Below are 18,074 nucleotides of genomic sequence, written 5' to 3'. Positions count from 1 at the left end.
ATATTTATAAATATTTTACAAATTTATTTTCAAAAAATATTTTTTAAAGATTATATAATTATTTTCATAAACCATTTAGAAATGATACAAACATTATTGTCAGCAATATATAGAATATATTTTTAACATGTACTAAAAAATATTTATGGTATAAGAACTTGAAATATTTTTTATATTCTTTGATAATAATGGTATAAATATTTATTTTAAATATTTTCATAAATGTTTATCATAATTTTTTTTATACTTGACAAACTTGGACATAAAAATATGTAAAAAATATTTATCATAAATATTTTTCCTTTTTATAAATATTTTATAAATATTTTATAAATATTTTGTGCTATCTGGGAAGTTCGTGATATTCCTTCCCTTTGACTTATCACGCGATACTAATCCCATACGTACTGAGCGACAATTGTTATTAAAAAAATTTTTTTATTAAAAAAATTGCATATATAAATTGCATATATAAAGCACAAGATTAATTACAATTTGATCCTTATTTGTGATACAATTATGTAACGAGGAAACAAAACTGGTTGCGCTCTCTGATGGCGCCGGTTTGATACTAATCAGTCACCGACGGAGGGTAACGCATAAAGTCACTGAATTTAATCAGACAATGATCCTCTCTATTATTGTTTAATGCAAGAATAGAGAAACCAAGTCATCTTTCTTCTCATTTTAGGTAAGACACGTTTTTGGCTGGCTTCCCTTCACTTCACTAGTCATTACTCATAATGCATAACTGTGCATAACGCATAAGGGAGATTAAGGGAGATTGAACTGGGGTCAGTGGGTCACATGCAAAGTCTGTTGATGAACGACGGGAGGGGAAAGAAGGTCTTCCCACTCATATTTAGTCTTTTGGCCCCAAAATGGCCGGAGCCAATACAATGTATCAATTCCACCTTCTCCTTACTACTACTCATTCACCTTTCTCGTACAACAAACACTACACATACACTTTATGACTCCAAAATGGCGCTCATGCGATGACCTTCCTTTCTCTCCCGTCGTTCATCTACAGACCTTGGGTCACATTGGGTCACATGTCCTGGGGTGCTATTTTGTAACCACTTACCGACTATTCACTCCGTACACATTTATAAAATTGACTGCAGCAATACTCGTGTCTCGTGGCGGTTTTGGGTTCCAGCAAATATATAGGAAGGATAGATATAAATAAAAATATTAGTTTTTGAAATTAACAGTAATAAAAATGTTGCAAAGTAAGTTAAAAACATTAATAAATATTCATGTAAATACGTAGTTATGTTTTTGTGTAAACAAAGAAGAATATGCAATTAAGTGGATAAATGTACTGACGAACATAACTATAAATTTGTAGGACAACAGCTGTACGCGGCAACAAGCAGGCAGCTTGCTAATAATAACGTAAAAAAGTGCTATGTAATCGACTGTTCAAATAACTCTAGAGATCGCCAAAGATGGATTTTTATACATTTCCATCATCAATTACACCATGTAAATTGAATAGACGAAATGTATAGTTAAAAGCATTACGACTCTGAAAGTAAATACTTGAGTGTTTATGTACAGCAAGTTCATGTATGATATATGGCCTGTTCTTTTTAGCTGCACTGATGCACTGGTGCAATAAGTTAAAGTGAAACAAATATATTTTTTTTCATTCTAACTTATTGCACCAGTACAGCAGTGCAGCAAAAAAAAAACAGACCAATATATTCAGTATTAGAAATATTTTTTTAACTGTTTATAATATTTTCTAGCATTGATGGATCTCCTTGGGTACCAGGAAGAAAGAGTCGGATCTGCAGTCAGCATTTTATTGGAAATAAAAAGTCAGAAGATCTCGTAGTCCAAGCTTCAATCCCACAATATTTCCTCCAATTTATAAAAGAAAAAGTTCAAATCCAACTGCTGCTATAAATAGGTAAATTTGTTTTTTTTTATTATTTATTAGTATTGTTGTATTTATATACCCCGATAGGAAGATTTTACAAACATTACACAATAATGACATTTAAAGATTGTGTTAAGATAATTTGCCATAATGCAACAGTTTTGTCAGAATATAATTCTTAAATAATATTTGTTAAAGATTAGACAAATATTGAAACATAAATATTTTGCAATTATTTCAACATTTAAAATTATCACATAATCTTCAATATTTTCACAATATAATGCAGCAATACTAATGTGCAATATTTACAGCATTTAATCTTTAATATTTAATTCAAAATTAATATAAAACGGTATTACAATGAATTTAACACAAATATCGCTTATTCACTAGACATTTAATAAAGATTAAAAGAGGCACTTTGTCTGACAGATTAGTTGCGTTCATTGGAGAGTTAAATATCTCATTGATAGTAATAGCAGTAAGAAACTCTTAAATCATTCCTACATTATAATGCAAATCTTGAAACATGCAATATTACACATTCCATGTTTCAATATTTGTGCATCATACTTTAGGAATAATTGAGGAATAATTTGAGTCTTTTGTGCACAATTATATTTCTAAATGTTTTAAACATGTTATGACTGAAATATTTTTCTCAGTTATTGCACAATTTATTTCTAAATTTAATTTTGCAAATGTGTTAAGATGATTCGCCATATCGCTATTGTTATGCCAACATATTATTTCAAAATTTAATTGCACAAATATTTATTAATGTTTTATAAAAGGTTAATGTTTCTACATCTATTTTCTTAACTATGCCCTCATAATGATGGATTATAAAATCTTTTACAATATTTTGTCATACAATTTTATAAATCTTTTCCTATCAAGGTAATTATTATATTTAAATAATGAACAAAATTTACTTTCAGATATAAACTAGTGTTAAAGAGATAAGTAAATTAATGGATAACATGACAACAAAAACTGGTTGCTCAACAAACTGAGAAATCTTTATCATTAAATATTGTTCATCCGATAAGTCAACTTAAGAACCAATAGAACTTTTATTTAAAAATTCTAATATATCTTATATTAATGATGTTATTACACATGAAAAGGAACACAAGTGGCTTTCTTAGATTATGATAAAGTATTTCAAGATAATACATTCATATGTAACCGAATCATCACTCCCGATAGTTGTGAAGCAGAGACACAGTGTTATTGTTCTGGTTTTGTAGGAAGAGTAAAATTCTATCTTATCAACAGTAATTTAAAAATGAAGGGGAAAAAAGAAAAGAAGAAAGAAAAGTGTGTGATTGTAAAAAAAGTTTTTCAATTCAGATTTCCACGGATTTCGAATGTAAAAGATGAAGGACTAATTGAATTGTCCTCGCATCCTTAGTTTGATTAGAAGATGATGCTTTTGCTACATTTTTTACTATGCCGTGCTTTAGGAAAGACAATGACAAAATTGGCTTTCTGTCCACTAGCGATATACTGAACGAAAATTGCTCCGTTCTGAAACAAATGCAATAAACTATATCATTCGGAAGTATCACCATAGAGTAGCCTTTCTCTTATAGAAATACTTACATTATAAATAATCCAATTCCTTTTAATGTATATTTAATTGGAATGTTTACTTCTGTTTTAATTTATGTTTTTGAAATCTCATTGACATTCTTCTTGCTTCGTTGTACATATAATTGTCAGAATAATTATCTTCTAATGTTCCCTTTAATAACTTGTTTACGTATTTACACCATTGAATAATAAAATGTTGGGCAGTTTTCTCTATTAAAAAGTCCTCGTGTGTGGCACAATGTATAGATATTTTTGTAAATGCTTCCAAATACAAAATACTTTTTACTTTTACTTTTATATTTACCTCGTGACAAAAGCTCAAAAATTTTAATTCTGTATTTTGTAATGCATACTGCATAATTCTTACAGTTTCTTCATTTTGAAGGCATTTAGCACAGTTTTCACATTTAATTTTATCAGTCAAAATACTTATCAGTTCTTCCACATTAATAAATATATTCAATACTTCTGGTATGGGCATTTCTGCACGTTCTGGTTCTTCATTTTTAATTAATTCCATATTTTCAGCTTTGGAAATTATTTTTTCCAATGACATTGGTTTACCTTCGTATTCTTCTTTGCAGTTAGACGAAATGGAATGTTTTGATGTAAAATTGGTTGTAATAAGAGTTTTAAACAAAGCACAAAATTGGTAAGGTGTTGGGTTGTTATTTATGTGATCCCTAATTTGGCTGAAACAATTTTCTATTGGATCTTGATTTAGAAACTTTAAATTGAGCGAGGTAAATCCTGATTTCTGCAGCGTGTTCCACAAGCGTTGTGCACTACGAATTGTCCAAATCCAATTTGATAAACATTTTGCATTCTGATGAATGTACTTGTGGGAGTCACTTTCAATAAAGTCCATTTTACGAAGCATATCTATAGAATTGTGCCAAAATAAAATGTGATTACTTGATTTGGTAATGATACTGCAATTTTCTTTTCCTTTTTTAGCGTTGAACGAATCAAATAAATTGTCAAAAAATAAAATACATTCCGATGTTGCCTCAGCATTAGCTGGCAAGTGCATATTTCCTTTGGTTGTATTTATACTACCTGTAATAATGAAAAGTGCTTTTGCATTTTATGTTTACATTATGTAGATACACATAATTAGCATATTATTATCAATTATTTATTTTACCTTTATTCAATGTAAGCACTACATCAATAAAATTGGCAACAGTGTGACTTATGGCTTGTGTAGCATATTTAACTTTCGTTTTTGGAATAAGATGTGGAAAAATATGTCTGTCAGTTAATTTTGGCATTTGCCGTTGCCTTAAGAAAGAATTTTTATCCATTTCATAAACAATCACAATATCTTTCCAAGTTGCAAAACGTTTTTCCGAGCTCTTCACAGTTTTATTCATTACTATATCATTATTAAGTAAATTATTACGAATTCCTTTTTGTAAGTGTACGTAGTCGTACAATGGAATTACTTCCTGGTTTTTCACAATAAATGTATTTTCTGTGGAAATATAAAAATTTTTTAAATGTATTATTAATATAAATTTCGCTATACAACATTATATTAAATTATTTATATTTTATAATTTTTTATATTTATATATCTATTAAATATATATATATATATATTATTTAATTTTATAATATATTTAATATCATATATATATTATTATCACATTATTATCAATATCACACATATATTCATATATTTAATATTTCATTATATAGTTAATAATTTATATATATTTACATATTTGTGTGTGTGTGTGTGTGTGTATGTAGTAATGAATAAAAATAATATTGATACAATTTTATATGAAATGTTTTCCTTACTCAACTTCTTATGCTGCTTCTGTCGCATTTCATTTGTTTCTTTAATTAATGTTTTTATTGCTGCAGTATTCGATCCTCCCTGATCACATACAGTCGTCACAGGTTTAAATCCACATTTTACAAGAAATGTAATCCATTGTTTGACACATCTCACCAGTTGTGTAGTACGAGTTGTACTATTACAAAAGCCATATCCAAGAGGCATACGATTACCAGATGAAAGGCATCGAATATAGAACAAGATTGCATGATCTGCAAATTTTCTTGTCCTCTGCATTCCCCAATCCTCAAATCCAATTATTTTGTCTTTCTTCTTGTCATAGGCAATAGAAGGTTGTAACAACATTTCATCCCATATTAAAATAATATTTAAATCTTTAGGATCTATTTCTTTTGCAACTAATTTTAAATATTTATATATGATATTGTTGCACCCAGTATCAAAAGTGATATTTTCCATTTGTTTGTCTAAAGTGGTCACGGAAGGACATAGAAGATATTTTGAAAGATATTTATATGAACAACGTAATCTACGGTAAATACCTATGCAGAACATTTTCTCTTCTATTGTATAACGTCTAGCTTTATAAAGTCTTTTAGATTTAAAACTTAATCTGTTTTTCCTGGTAACTTCTTTTAGATCAGGTCGTATTTGGTTCCTTGGCACGTATAATGTTTTTCTGAGAGTTTCAATTTCTTCTTGTTGTTGCTGTAATTTTACGTCATGTCTATGTAACACTTCTTGAATTTGTTTCTGCCATGTAGTTTGAATCTCTGTCAGCGATATTTCTTGATGTTGATTTGTATTTTCTTGTTTACATGGTGCATCTATTAACAATGTCTCTTTTGTGATATTTGCCTCAAACATTCCCACATTTTCTTGTTTACATGGTGCATCTATTAACGATGTCTCTTTTGTAATATTTGCCTCAATCATTTCCACATTTTCTTGTGCGATATTTGTGGATGGGATTGCTGAATGTATCAAGACACGTCTGGTTGCAGATCCACTGTAATCATCTTCTTTAAAATGTTTATGACAAACTCTTAATTTTTTAATTTCTTTTTCATCCTCTACATTGGTGAGGCACAAATTAACCAACCATTTTCTGCACCGTCCTTTATCTTTCGGGAATGCATGGCTTGGCACATTGTTTCCCGACTTACACGTGTTTACACAACAAGCTCTTACCATCTTGTGCTTGACTATTATTTCAGAAGAATTAAGATTTATTACTCAATTACAATATCAAGACACGATAGTGATCTATCGTCTTTATCATCTGTAATTAAACATCTAGAATTCGTGGCTGTGCACCATGTGCACATAATTGTTTTGTTATTTTTGTCTCTGATGCTCTCGTAACTTACGATTTCTGAAAATTTTGAAGATTCTCACCTGACTGTGTAAAACATGCCGATACCAGAATCCCTATAATAAGAGTCTGGACATCATTTCTAGTTCGACAAAACATGGCGTCGTAAACATAAACAGTGGTGTGTTAGGGTGAAGTCCCATGGAGCGAATTATGCGGAAGCGGAATGAATGGATCACCAATCACAGGACCGTTTCGACGGAATCTTTGAAAGAGTTCTAGATTCAGAATGATTCGTGTGATTGGTTATCCGCTCGTTCCGCATAATCCGCTCCATGGGACTCCACTCTCACTGTGTAAAAGATATTGTCATTTATAAAGGTATAAACAATGAAAACATAATATTATAAAAAATAAAAGTTAGAAAAAAGAAACATAATGCATGATGTAATGCATAATCATAAAAATCATGATTCCTAATGTTTAAAATTTTATCATACATATTGGTAATTTATTATGACTGAAGAGGACTAAGTATAGTCGAAACGTTTCAACAATCTTTAACACGTACAGTGTTATTAGTCGCGTTTATAATTATATAATGTTTATCTAATTATAATGTATTAAGAAAATTTGTCTTGGCTCGATACGTTAACCTGTTTATCATATTATTTTTGCTTAGCATTAACGAACCCTTTATAGTTATTTGTATTGTTGCTTTAAAAATTTTATTCAATGTACAAAAATTGTAATTTAATAAAATTCTTCATTTTTAAAATGGTTAATATTCGTTGTGACGCTAGAAACTTGCTGCGGAAACTTATTCAATAAAATAATAAAATGTTTTCTTTTATTTCGCATAAAAATTGATTGTCAAAAAGGACGATTAAAAAATAAGATTTAAGTAGTAAAACTAATATAACTAAGGGGAGCGCTCCAATTGACCACGTCCCAATTGACCACCGCTTTTCTAATTGGTCGTCCAACGGAAAAACTCTAAGCATTCATTGCTGTAAATGGTTGTGGTTGCAACGTGGTCAATCGGGTGCTCCCATGACTAAGCATGCTGCTATTAAACATTGTTACCTATTTTTAATTCAAAATTATATTGTTTGTATTTTTGTAAAAATAAAACTTTTAAAAACAAATTTGTTTTCCATTGTTTGATTCCTACCAGTTAAATAATACCGCGAGCAAAGTATTAATTTGAAACACCTTATTGGTTCCACCATACTTTGTCGGTACCAATAGAATTAGGACCACTTGCACCAAACTCTGATTAACTTAATCGTTAACTAGTCTATTGAAATTGACCAATCGTATTTGTCATTAAGCAAAATTAACAAATGCGATTGGTCAATTTCAATGGGCTAATCAACAATTAAGTTAATCAGAGTTTGGTGCAAGTAGCTCTTACTGACAATGGGAACTTTCCAGCAAGTAACACAAATTGACACAGCAGTATTTCTGTCTTTGTTTAATATTCAATGAGGGACAAGGACAAAATTACTGCTGTGTCAATGGCTGCGTTCAGCAGAAAAAGCAGTTTTGCAACTGTTGTAAAATTCTTCAACACGATTGGTTCTTGCTCTTAGTTCCTGTTAAATCTAAACGTATAACCAGTTGTCAATAGATTGTTCATTTGTAGCAGAAAATACATCGGAGTTGCTTGCTTCGTTGAAATCAAAATCTTGTAAAATATTACTTTTACTGCAATATTAAAATAAATTTTTTTATTAATATAATTTAAAGTTATATTATAATTTATTCTTGTTTAAATATTATCTTTAAACTCATATACTTATGGTCTAGAATTCAATGAGTCGTTCGAAAAATTCATTTGATCATAAAATCGAAAACTGTCTTCGTTGTTTGATGCAGATGCTGCTGAGCCACTAAGTATATAAGCAGTTATCTTTTTTCTTGCTTTCTTGTAAGAATCTCTAAGATCTCGCCAACGTTTCTTTATCTCCTCTACCTCAAATTTATTTGAAAAAATATGTATTTAATAAAGTTTATTTTTATAAAATTAAAATCGATATTACCATCTAATTCTTTTGCTACTTTCAGCCATGCTTCTTTTACAGTTAATGGATTTCTAAGCTTCACAGAAATGGTATGATTCCACAAACATGGATTTTTCATTACAGCATTTATTAACACTTCGTCAACGTCATTCCAAACTTTATTTGCTTTATTTCTGGGTCTTTTTTTTAGAAGGTGTTTCAAACTCGTTAATATTGCTATTTTTATCTAATGTTGACTCTTCATCTATTCTCTCTGAAAAAAGTTCGGATAAACTTCCGAAAAGGTAAAACCTTCGATCACGCGGAAATTTTAACCAAAGCTTACCCTTGATTAGAGAAGAAAGTCCCTAAAAGGATTTTCGCCGACAAAGCTTTGTTTGCCCTTTATCACTTCCTAAAGTTGCAAACATTTTTACTGTATATCTCTGAAAATATTGATTTTAGAGAAAAAAGTTTCAAACAAAAAATGAAGTTCATAAAAAGCTCTACAAAAAAGGTTATGTCCATTTTTTACGTAAACCTATTATTTTGGCTATCATGAAGAAAAAAAGCTTTTTTTCTCTCAACATTTTAAAAGCTTTCATTATGTATCTCAGAAAAGATTAGCGTAAAAAATAGGTATAGAAAATGCGTACTATAAAGACACACACACGCGCGCGCGCGCGCGCAGGGGGATGCAAGGAGGGCCTTTGGCTCTTTCCCTCCCGTATCCCGCTAATAGAGATACCCTGAACAGAAATGCGCAAAATTCAAATGAATACGTATATAATAAGAATCTCGTTTCAAATGCGCACAGACCAAATACGCACAGTGCGAAACGGACACAGTCGCAAACCCATGTGGTGCAGAGAATGCTTTGCACACACACACACACACACACGGGGGGGTGCAAGGAGGAGCTTCGCCCCCCTCCCGCACCCATCCCGTCGGTAGGGGTGCTCTGAAAAGTTGCAACCCATGTGATAAGTTCGTGCGCATTTGATCCGTGCGCATTTGTTACTGTAATCCTAACTTTAATCCAATCAATTTTAAGTCATTATTTAAGTTTATGAATATCCAATTGACCATGTTACAATGTCAATTGGATATACATAAACCAAGAGAGTGCCTACAATAGACCCATCCACGCGCGTGTGTTTATACGAGTAAAATCCTGTTAATCCAAAATTAAAATTATTTTATTTCATAACAGTTATTATAATTGCCAAAATAATAGGTTTACGTAAAAAATGTATATAACCTTTTTTGTAGAGCATTTTATGAGCTTCATTTTTTGTTTGAAACTTTTTTCTCTAAAATCAATACTTTCAGATATACAGTAAAAATGTTTGCAACTTTAGGAAATGATAAAGGGCAAATAAAGCTTTGTCAGTGAAAATCCTTTTAGGGACTTTCTTCTCTAATCAAGGGTAAGCTTTGGTTAAAATTTCAGCGCGATTGGAGGTTTCACCTTTTCGGAAGTACACCCAAAAGTTCCAATAAAACATATACTAACAATGAAATAATTAACTTCGAATAATATATAACATTTATATATTAAACTGTCACTTTTAATTTCTTTGATAATATTTAATAAGAAATAAGATATAAGTATTTCAAAAACAAATACGTAACATAACAAAAAATTAACCTTTAAATAAACAGTTGTTTTCATCAACACAAATACTTTCCGTCTCAATATTCATGTTTGCAAAGCATGAATGTTTAAATAAATCAAAATTTTCTTTTGGCAGTTTAAAATGACAGTATGAACACTGATAATACTGTAACAAAAAACAATTAACATTATACTTAACCTCTAATTGTTAAACTAAGAAAACAATACATATAAATATTTAAGATTTTATAGACTTACAAAATCTTTTTGTTCTTTACTTACTTCACTATTTTTAATATAAAATTCCATTATTCATATATAATTTTTTAATTTAATACGTAGTAAAAACAATCTTTATTATAATAAAAACACCTTAGCTTGCATGATAGAAAATGCAGAATAGCTCGGATTGGTTGCTTCTATGACGCACTTTCTATTCCGCAGCTCTATTCCGCACTGTGATTTCAGCCTTACAATAATCCACCAACAAAAAAAATGTCAAAGTAAAATAGACGTTGGCTCGAAGCTAATGAAATTTTAATTACTGCAGTTCAGATAAGATCTTAATATTTTCAACCGGAATCATAGACGAGTATTACATATTATAAGAGTTATTAAATAAGTCCTGCTCTTTCTTCCGCTTTGTAAGCTGAATCTAAAATTTCTTTTTGAAGAGCTCTTCTTTCTTTGTATGGCAATTTTTTTAGAATGTCACCCAAATGAACTAAAAATCCATCGATGCCATCAGCAGACTTATTACACTCCGATAGATTATTAACTAACTGTTTTTTAAATTCAACGGTTTCTTCAGGTTTCTTCCTTGAACCTAAAACATAACAAAAATATTAAGCATAAAACTTGATAAAAATACAATAAATATATTAAAATAAGATGCTAATACTATAATACATATTTTTCCAAAATGTTTTACGCAAACTTACGTTTAGTGTGCTCAATAAAGCTGCTGTTTTCAGAAACATTACTATTAATTCCAGATGTACTTAAGGATGTACTTAAGGAGTCATCCTTATCAATGTCTTCCATCGGATTTTCAATTGTAATAACATTTGCATCAATGGAAATCGAAAAAGATTCACTAGAGCCACATGAATGTGACATTTTCTCTGAAATATTACTTTTTGTGCTGAAAAATAAAATAATTATTTTATAAAATATGTTGTCCATTATTTAAAAAATTATTATTAATAGTTTTTATACACTTACGGCCTGGGCTTCACTTTATCTATTAAAAACAACATGTTTCCGTAATGTCGAAAACTATCATTTGTTGTAGGCACTGCTGAACCTCTAGGTATATACAAGGTTTTCTTCTTTCTTGATTTATTAAAAGAGTCTCGTAGGTTTCTCCAACGCTTCTTTACATCTTCCAAGTTAAATTTATAATCTATAAATATATAAATTATTCATAAAATAAGTTTCCAATGCCAGAAAAATTTAAATATATTTACTTTTTACTTACCTTTTAGTTCTTTCAAAACGTCAAGCCATGCTTCGCTAACATTTAACGTATTTCTCTTTTTTACGTTTATTGTATGATCCCACAGACAGGGTCTCATTTGAACTGCCGTAATTAAAATTTCGTCAGCTTCCAGCCAACGTTTGTCTTGCTTGTTTCGACATTTTTTTTTTGTTGGTGGATTGTAATAACTCTCTTCCGTCTCTCTTTCGTCATCTCCACCTACATCATCTTCATCTATATCATCTTCATCTACATCAAAATCATTATGTATTTCCAATTCTTGTAGCAATTTCTCCTTCTCAGGCATTGTCTCTGAAGAATTTTTAGCAGAGCTTAATTCACCTACAATTTTAAAATTGTTTAACATATATTTGATATTATTTATGTGTGCATATATAATAAAGTACAACAAAATTTCAATCAAATTCTATATAGCAAAACAGGAAACTAACCTTTAAATAAACAATTTTCTTCATCCACACACAATGTTTCCTTTTTAAAATTCATGCGCGAAAAACATAAATGATCCGTATAATTAAAATTCTCTTTTGGCAGTAAAAATTTGCAGTAAAAGCAGGTATAATACTACAAAAAAATAATTATTTAATCCACATCTTAATATGTTAAAGTAATATATGAATAATTACATTTGTACTTACATTATCACGTACTCGACTTGAGTCACATTTATCCATTCTTTTAACAATACTTCTTTCACTTTATCAAATATAGAAAAAGTAAACTGGCTCAACTTCAAATACACAGATCAACTGTTACTTGGGCCGGAATTCATAGTCGAATCTTAGGCCGAAATCACATGGTGCGGAATAGAGTTGCGGAATAGAACGTGCGTCATAGAAGCAGCCAATCAGAGCTTTGCCGCATCAACGCATTCTAATGCGGCAAAGCTATGATTGGCTGCTTCTATGACGCACGTTCTATTCCGCAGCTCTATTCCGCACCATGTGATTTCGGCCTTATTCAAGTTCCAGCTTAAGCACGATCTTGAGACGTCAATGCTGTTATTTCATTGGTTAAGTAAGTCTCAAGTCGGCTTAAAGCTAGACTTAAGACAATGCTTGAGCTTAATATCGGTCTATGAATCCCGTCCTTGGTTATGGCTGCAAATTCTGTGATGTTCTATGACGCTATTGATCTGTTCTTTCTAGCTACACTGTTGCACTGGTGCAATAAGTTAGAATGAGAAAAAATATACTTGTCTTGCTTTAACTTATTGCACCGGTGCAACAGTGCAGCTAGAAAGAATAGACCATATGACGCAACGACGCCAATGACGCGAACGCGCATGCAGAAAAGGTTGTAGACACTGCGGCAAAGCTCTAGGGCTCGATTCTTGAATTCATTCGCAAGAGAAACGTATTCGCAAATTCTGTTCTTACAGAAAAGTTGGAAATTTATTGGCTATCGTATGACTTTTAACCAATAAACTTGCAACTTTTCTGTTAGAGCGGATATTTTCGCATACGTTTTCTTGCGAATGAATTCAAGAATCGAGCCCCTGATTGGCTGCTTCTATGGCTATGTTTCGAAATTCACTGTCAGTACTAAAAATCTATAGTTCATGTAACGTGTACTATAGATTTTCAGTACTGGCAGTAAATTTCGGAACGCAGCCTATGACGCACGTTCTATTCCGCAGCTCTATTCCGCACCATGTGATTTCAGCCTAATATACGGTCATATGTTGATTTTAAACAACCATCTTTGGTCTATTCTTTCTAGCTGCACTGTTGCACTGGTCCAATAAGTTAGAATGAGAAAAAATATACTTGTCTTACTTTAACTTATTGCACCAGTGCAACAGTGCAGCTAGAAAGAACAGACTAATTGTTTCTTAAACCTTAGGCACACGATACGATTTTTCATGCTAGATCGCATACGAGGCATTTTAATATATGTCCCGATTGGCTCGGATGATTATGTCATCAATCGTAAGCCAATGAGGATACGTAGTAAGACGCCTCGTATGCGATCTAGCATGAAATCTCGTATCGTGTGCCGAAGGCTTTACTTTAACTTATTGCACCGGTACAACAGTGCAGCTAGAAAGAACAGACCATTTGATTATAGGTCTTTAATGTAGGCTAATTGCAGCGGCGGCGCCACAAACGCTGCTTACGAAAAATACATAACATACTTCATTCAAATATATTTATTGAATTAAATAAAGGCACAGCTTTTTCCCACGACTGTTGTCTATCGTAAGAATCGAATAAATGGTACCTTGTCTCGTAAGAGACGGAAATCCAGCTGGGTGAAGAAGAAGAAATATATTTATATATAAAAGATTTGTTATGATAGGTTATAAAATCATACATTCTTATATTATAGTGGTCGTTAACGATGACAATTAATAATTCGAGCACTTATTTAACGGCAAATACACCAGCGCGAAGGAGAGTCCCATTTAATATAGGATCCTAGCGCGAAGGAATTGTCATTAATCGGCAATAATTCATCATCGGATTACTGTCGGACACCTGATAGGGCGGAATTATACGCTCACTGTCTACACTTCGACAGTGTAAACAACGACGATCAACCAAAGAACGTGCAATGATGTGCAAAGTATTAGAATTTAGTAATAACATTTATACAGATTTTGTTCTATTTTGAATGCATTTCGTATCTTTGATTTCCTTTTTTTCACCAAAGATTACGTTATATGGTTTAAATGGATAAAAATACTAAAAGATTCATTGCTCTTGCATAATGCATTATTATGTTTATAATATTTCTGATGTTTCTAATGTTCTGTAACATTAAGAGCTAAAACAAATTTAATTAATCTTCAGATAGCCACAGAATTTTGTTTCTCTTAAATCATGAAAATTTCTAGAAAAAAACTTCAGCATACAATTCGATACAAAATATTATATATGATTTCAAAACACTACAACGTCTTGTAGCTTTATAAGCATAATGAATAATTTGAAATATTTATTATTACTATAGGGAAGCAGTGGTGCAGGTGCCCCTGAATCAGAATCGGATCAAGATAGTTCAGAGAATTCTTCAGATAAAGTGATAAATTTAGAATCTAGAGAGTGGACTTATACGATGAGAAGGCACATGCAGGTAATTATATTAATCTGAAACAATAAAACAAATATTTACAAAATGATCAAAAACTTTACTATGGCAATAATCTATTAATTCTATTGATAAATAAATGTCGTACAAACATAAATATATAAAAATACTTTCTTTTTAAGTTATAGTTTTTTAAAGTTTATTTTAAAAATATTTTTCTTGCTTATTATTATTTTTATAAGAAAAAGCCCTTAATTTGATATTTAATTATGTATGGCAGGAGATAATACCTGGAGTCTTTCTCGGTCCATACAGTGCTGCCAGTCGCTCTAAATTGCAATCTTTGCTTGATCATGGAATAACACATATAATTTGTGTCAGGCATGCTATTGAGGCAAACCTTATAAAGCCAAATTTTCCTAACATCTTCAAGTAAGTAATCATGGCTGTGATAGCTTACTAATGGTTGCTACTAATGGTTAATAAAGAAGACTCTAAGAAGAACCTAAAAAAATGTCTTATTTCTGACTTGAGTTTTTTTCTTTTAATATTTTTAATAATTAATCTTGTCTTGATATTCTCTTACATTAGTCTGATTTTACTATTAATTTCATATTTTCATCATAATGTTGGTTGAAAGTTTAATTATATCAATGTTTTTGATAATCATAATTTTTTATATAATTTTATGCTATACAATCTTTCTATTTCCTTTTTCTTTTTAAATTTTATTTACCGATTTATATTTAATTATATTTTGCATACTTATATTTTCTACAGATATCTAGTCTTGGAGATTGCTGATACAATGACGGAAAATATCATTCAACATTTCAAAATGGTGAAAGTGTTCATTGATGAAGCTTTGAATATGGGTGGTCGAGTTCTGGTTCATGGAAACGCGGGTATTTCTAGATCCGCCGCGTTAGTCTTGGCATATGTCATGGAAACGCTCGAAATTTCACAAACGTAATTTTTTTTTCTTTTTCATGAAAACTACATATATCATCATGTATGTTCTCATATTCTTTTGATCTATTGACAGAATTGTTTATTTATTTTACATATTATTTATTATATAATTACACATTTGTTTATTGAATTGTGATATCAAAAAATCTTTAAAATATTATTTTAGGCGTGCATTCGCGCTGGTGCAACAAAAAAGAGGTTGTATAAATCCGAACTTAGGTTTTATGACGCAGCTAAGAGAGTATGAACCTATCTACCAGGCGCAGAAAACCTTAAGAAAGGATCTACCAAGTTTAGAAGTTCAACGTAATAAAAGAACGATTCATCAAACTGAAATGTACAATCGATCGCAAGATAATATCGAGAACGCAATGGACAGTTGATAATTTATAAAAAATTGAGAGAAAATTAAAGTTACCGAGACTCATATTAGATTAAATAAATGAAAATATTTTTCATTTTTTAGCCAAACTCTGCATTTTACTGTAATTTCTTTTTATTTTATTTCATATTTCATATTTAACTATTTGACTATGCAAAAGATACATAGTTGGACTACAGAAACAAAATAGCTAAATCTGAATACCAATTTTACTAATATTTTAATGATCATCAAATTAAAATAAAGTAATTACATCAATTATTTATTAATTTTAGAAATTTTATTTATTTAAAATTTAGTACAATTTAAAGTAATAGCTACAAAGAAAATTATCTATTAATAATTTGATAAATTCTTAATAAAATAAGTAAAAGATGCATAATATTACACGTAATTTTTATTTATAATAATCCAAAAATACCTTATTTATAGTAAATATTAACCCTTATGTGCACACCCAGCGTTTACGACGTTGTTACACACTCAGGGTACCTGGATGCCTACCATTAGTTTTTCTTAATTTCTCAGTTTGTATATGAACGTAATCGTTTGGAATCAATTTACTTTATTAAATAAACATCAATAGAAACTATCTAAGCCATTTCTAAGTCCCCTAGCCTGTTACAGTTTTCATGAAAAAAATAGAAGTAAGGTCTCCCAGCGCTGCACAAGTAGCGCGCGATTAGTTTTGACGAAATGGCGATTGATATCAAAGATTATAGAGTAATTAATATCTAGAGCATGCATACTCCAAATAAAATCGATTATTAACATGTAGACACAGTTAAATCGACAGATTTTTCAGATGCATACTTACCCAGATAGCCAAATAAAGGTGTAACAGTCGCAACAGTATGTTTTTTATAATGGAAAATTAGTTCTTATAATTTTTATACATTATGCAAAATTATTTCTCTATGCAGATATATCGGAAATAATAAATATAAATTAATTTAAAACCTGTTTATTTTACACAACATTAATATTAATATTAATAGTAAAAACAGACGGTAATAATGCCAACACCGTTGAAAAGATAATGAAAATCCAGATGGTTATAACCCTTACAGCATTCAGAAACACCTTTCAGAAAGGTTTTCTGAAAGATATCCGACAGAAGATATCTTTCCGATATCTTTCAGAAAGCTTTTTGAAAGATGTGTGCTGTATGGGAATCCACATGTAGTATATGGATTCCAATGGATTTTAGATGGTTTTGTATGGATTCTATATAGATAACAATATGGAATCCACATACATGTGGATAATCATCTGGATTTTCATCTCATCTTTTCAACGGGAAATAAATTGGACAAAATGTTTGCGAATTGATAATTGACTCAACCTCGAGACAGTATTGGTAGAAAAAAAATTACAGGTTCTTGTCACGCTTACTACAAAGAAACTCAAAAGACGCAGAAAATCGCGAAAATGTTGTTCATTTTGCAAAAAGCCTATTTGCGATGAACACTGTGTATCGACAATTAAATGTATTGATTGCGCTAAATAAATGTAAGAATAATCTAATTTACTTTAAAAATTATTGTAATTGTTTATAATTATTTATTAACTCCTGTTACCTCAAAATATTTATTAATGTTATTAATTAACTCTTGGGTCAAAAGATCATTTTTCATCTAGTGGGTATCCGGGTATCCGGATGTGTCCCGGGTGTGTGTGTAAGCACATGTACTTAAATTTAACGTCATTTAGTTTAAGTTCAAAACATTTGAAAAAAAATCACCAGTGTGTTTTTAGTTTCTAAAAGAATTAAATAATGGGGATTCGGAAGCTTATGTCGAGATTCCAATTTTTATTCAAGTTATAAGCAAAAATACGACAAAATGGGCATCCGAGTACCAGGGTGTGCACACAAGGGTTAAGAAATTTCATATTTATGGTACAGACATCAATGTTTTTTTTTTTAATTTATCTTTTTTGTCA

General features: G+C 30.5%; 3 protein-coding genes and 2 long non-coding RNA genes across 12 annotated transcripts; 3 read left to right on the top strand and 2 right to left on the bottom strand.

Moving 5' to 3' along the window:
- Window positions 1-1,038: 1,038 nt before the first annotated feature.
- Window positions 1,039-3,200, top strand: LOC105836496. Its single transcript, XR_001139072.3, has 4 exons — window positions 1,039-1,235; window positions 1,355-1,540; window positions 1,758-1,921; window positions 2,836-3,200. It is a non-coding gene; the product is annotated as an uncharacterized LOC105836496 (long non-coding RNA).
- LOC105836495 lies at window positions 2,952-7,047 on the bottom strand. 4 transcript variants are annotated; one of them, XM_012680556.3, is made up of 4 exons: window positions 5,303-7,047; window positions 4,641-4,970; window positions 3,503-4,552; window positions 2,952-3,446 (listed from the first exon to the last, which is right to left on the bottom strand). In XM_012680556.3, exons 1-3 carry the CDS (start codon window positions 6,495-6,497, stop codon window positions 3,549-3,551), a joined length of 2,529 nt encoding a protein of 842 aa, XP_012536010.1. In that variant the 5' UTR covers window positions 6,498-7,047; the 3' UTR covers window positions 2,952-3,446; window positions 3,503-3,548. The 4 variants fall into 4 exon arrangements, with proteins under 4 accessions (XP_012536010.1, XP_028046886.1, XP_012536009.1 ...); XM_028191085.2 differs by having other exon boundaries at window positions 2,952-4,552; window positions 5,303-5,770; window positions 5,846-7,047; XM_012680555.3 differs by having other exon boundaries at window positions 2,952-3,427; window positions 5,303-7,046.
- Window positions 7,048-8,972: 1,925 nt separating this feature from the next.
- Window positions 8,973-10,738, top strand: LOC118645031. Its single transcript, XR_004962800.1, has 2 exons — window positions 8,973-9,876; window positions 9,957-10,738. It is a non-coding gene; the product is annotated as an uncharacterized LOC118645031 (long non-coding RNA).
- Window positions 10,739-10,762: 24 nt separating this feature from the next.
- Window positions 10,763-12,540, bottom strand: LOC105838180. Of its 2 annotated transcripts, XM_028188877.2 has the most exons (6): window positions 12,382-12,540; window positions 12,175-12,307; window positions 11,723-12,064; window positions 11,467-11,647; window positions 11,184-11,386; window positions 10,763-11,068 (listed from the first exon to the last, which is right to left on the bottom strand). In XM_028188877.2, the coding sequence occupies exons 1-6, from the start codon at window positions 12,415-12,417 to the stop codon at window positions 10,857-10,859; spliced, it is 1,107 nt and encodes a 368-aa protein (XP_028044678.1). In that variant the 5' UTR covers window positions 12,418-12,540; the 3' UTR covers window positions 10,763-10,856. The 2 variants fall into 2 exon arrangements, with proteins under 2 accessions (XP_028044678.1, XP_028044680.1); XM_028188879.2 differs by lacking the exon at window positions 12,175-12,307 and having other exon boundaries at window positions 12,382-12,536.
- A 1,309-nt stretch (window positions 12,541-13,849) lies between these two features.
- LOC105838185 (serine/threonine/tyrosine-interacting protein) lies at window positions 13,850-17,670 on the top strand. Of its 4 annotated transcripts, none has more exons than XM_012683542.3 (6): window positions 13,850-13,944; window positions 14,075-14,311; window positions 14,699-14,821; window positions 15,057-15,208; window positions 15,557-15,745; window positions 15,915-17,670. In XM_012683542.3, the coding sequence occupies exons 2-6, from the start codon at window positions 14,300-14,302 to the stop codon at window positions 16,129-16,131; spliced, it is 693 nt and encodes a 230-aa protein (XP_012538996.1). In that variant the 5' UTR covers window positions 13,850-13,944; window positions 14,075-14,299; the 3' UTR covers window positions 16,132-17,670. The 4 variants fall into 4 exon arrangements, with proteins under 4 accessions (XP_012538996.1, XP_012538995.1, XP_028044677.1 ...); XM_012683541.3 differs by having other exon boundaries at window positions 13,850-13,997; XM_028188876.2 differs by having other exon boundaries at window positions 13,850-14,290.
- Window positions 17,671-18,074: the final 404 nt, after the last annotated feature.

Source organism: Monomorium pharaonis, chromosome 4 (assembly GCF_013373865.1).
Source record: "Monomorium pharaonis isolate MP-MQ-018 chromosome 4, ASM1337386v2, whole genome shotgun sequence".
Classification (NCBI taxonomy): domain Eukaryota; kingdom Metazoa; phylum Arthropoda; class Insecta; order Hymenoptera; family Formicidae; genus Monomorium; species Monomorium pharaonis.
Note: the sequence above shows the minus strand (reverse complement) of the source record. Positions and strands in the feature narration are given on the sequence as shown.

Bases quoted from the DNA above. Each gene is read 5' to 3' on its own strand.
- LOC105836495 (XM_028191084.2), bottom strand. From the start codon at position 6,497: ATGGTAAGAGCTTGTTGTGTAAACACGTGTAAGTCGGGAAACAATGTG. The intron at 4,971-5,302 runs GTAAGGAAAACA...ATATTTCCACAG, and splicing joins GAAGCAGCATAAGAAGTTGA to AAAATACATTTATTGTGAAA. The intron at 4,553-4,640 runs GTAAAATAAATA...TCATTATTACAG, and splicing joins AGTGCTTACATTGAATAAAG to GTAGTATAAATACAACCAAA.
- LOC105838180 (XM_028188877.2), bottom strand. From the start codon at position 12,417: ATGGATAAATGTGACTCAAGTCGAGTACGTGATAAT. The intron at 12,308-12,381 runs GTAAGTACAAAT...ATTTTTTTGTAG, and splicing joins CAAGTCGAGTACGTGATAAT to TATTATACCTGCTTTTACTG. The intron at 11,069-11,183 runs GTAAGTTTGCGT...GTTATGTTTTAG, and splicing joins CTTTATTGAGCACACTAAAC to GTTCAAGGAAGAAACCTGAA.
- LOC105838185 (XM_012683542.3), top strand. The intron at 14,822-15,056 runs GTAATTATATTA...TATGTATGGCAG, and splicing joins CGATGAGAAGGCACATGCAG to GAGATAATACCTGGAGTCTT. The intron at 15,209-15,556 runs GTAAGTAATCAT...TATTTTCTACAG, and splicing joins AATTTTCCTAACATCTTCAA to ATATCTAGTCTTGGAGATTG.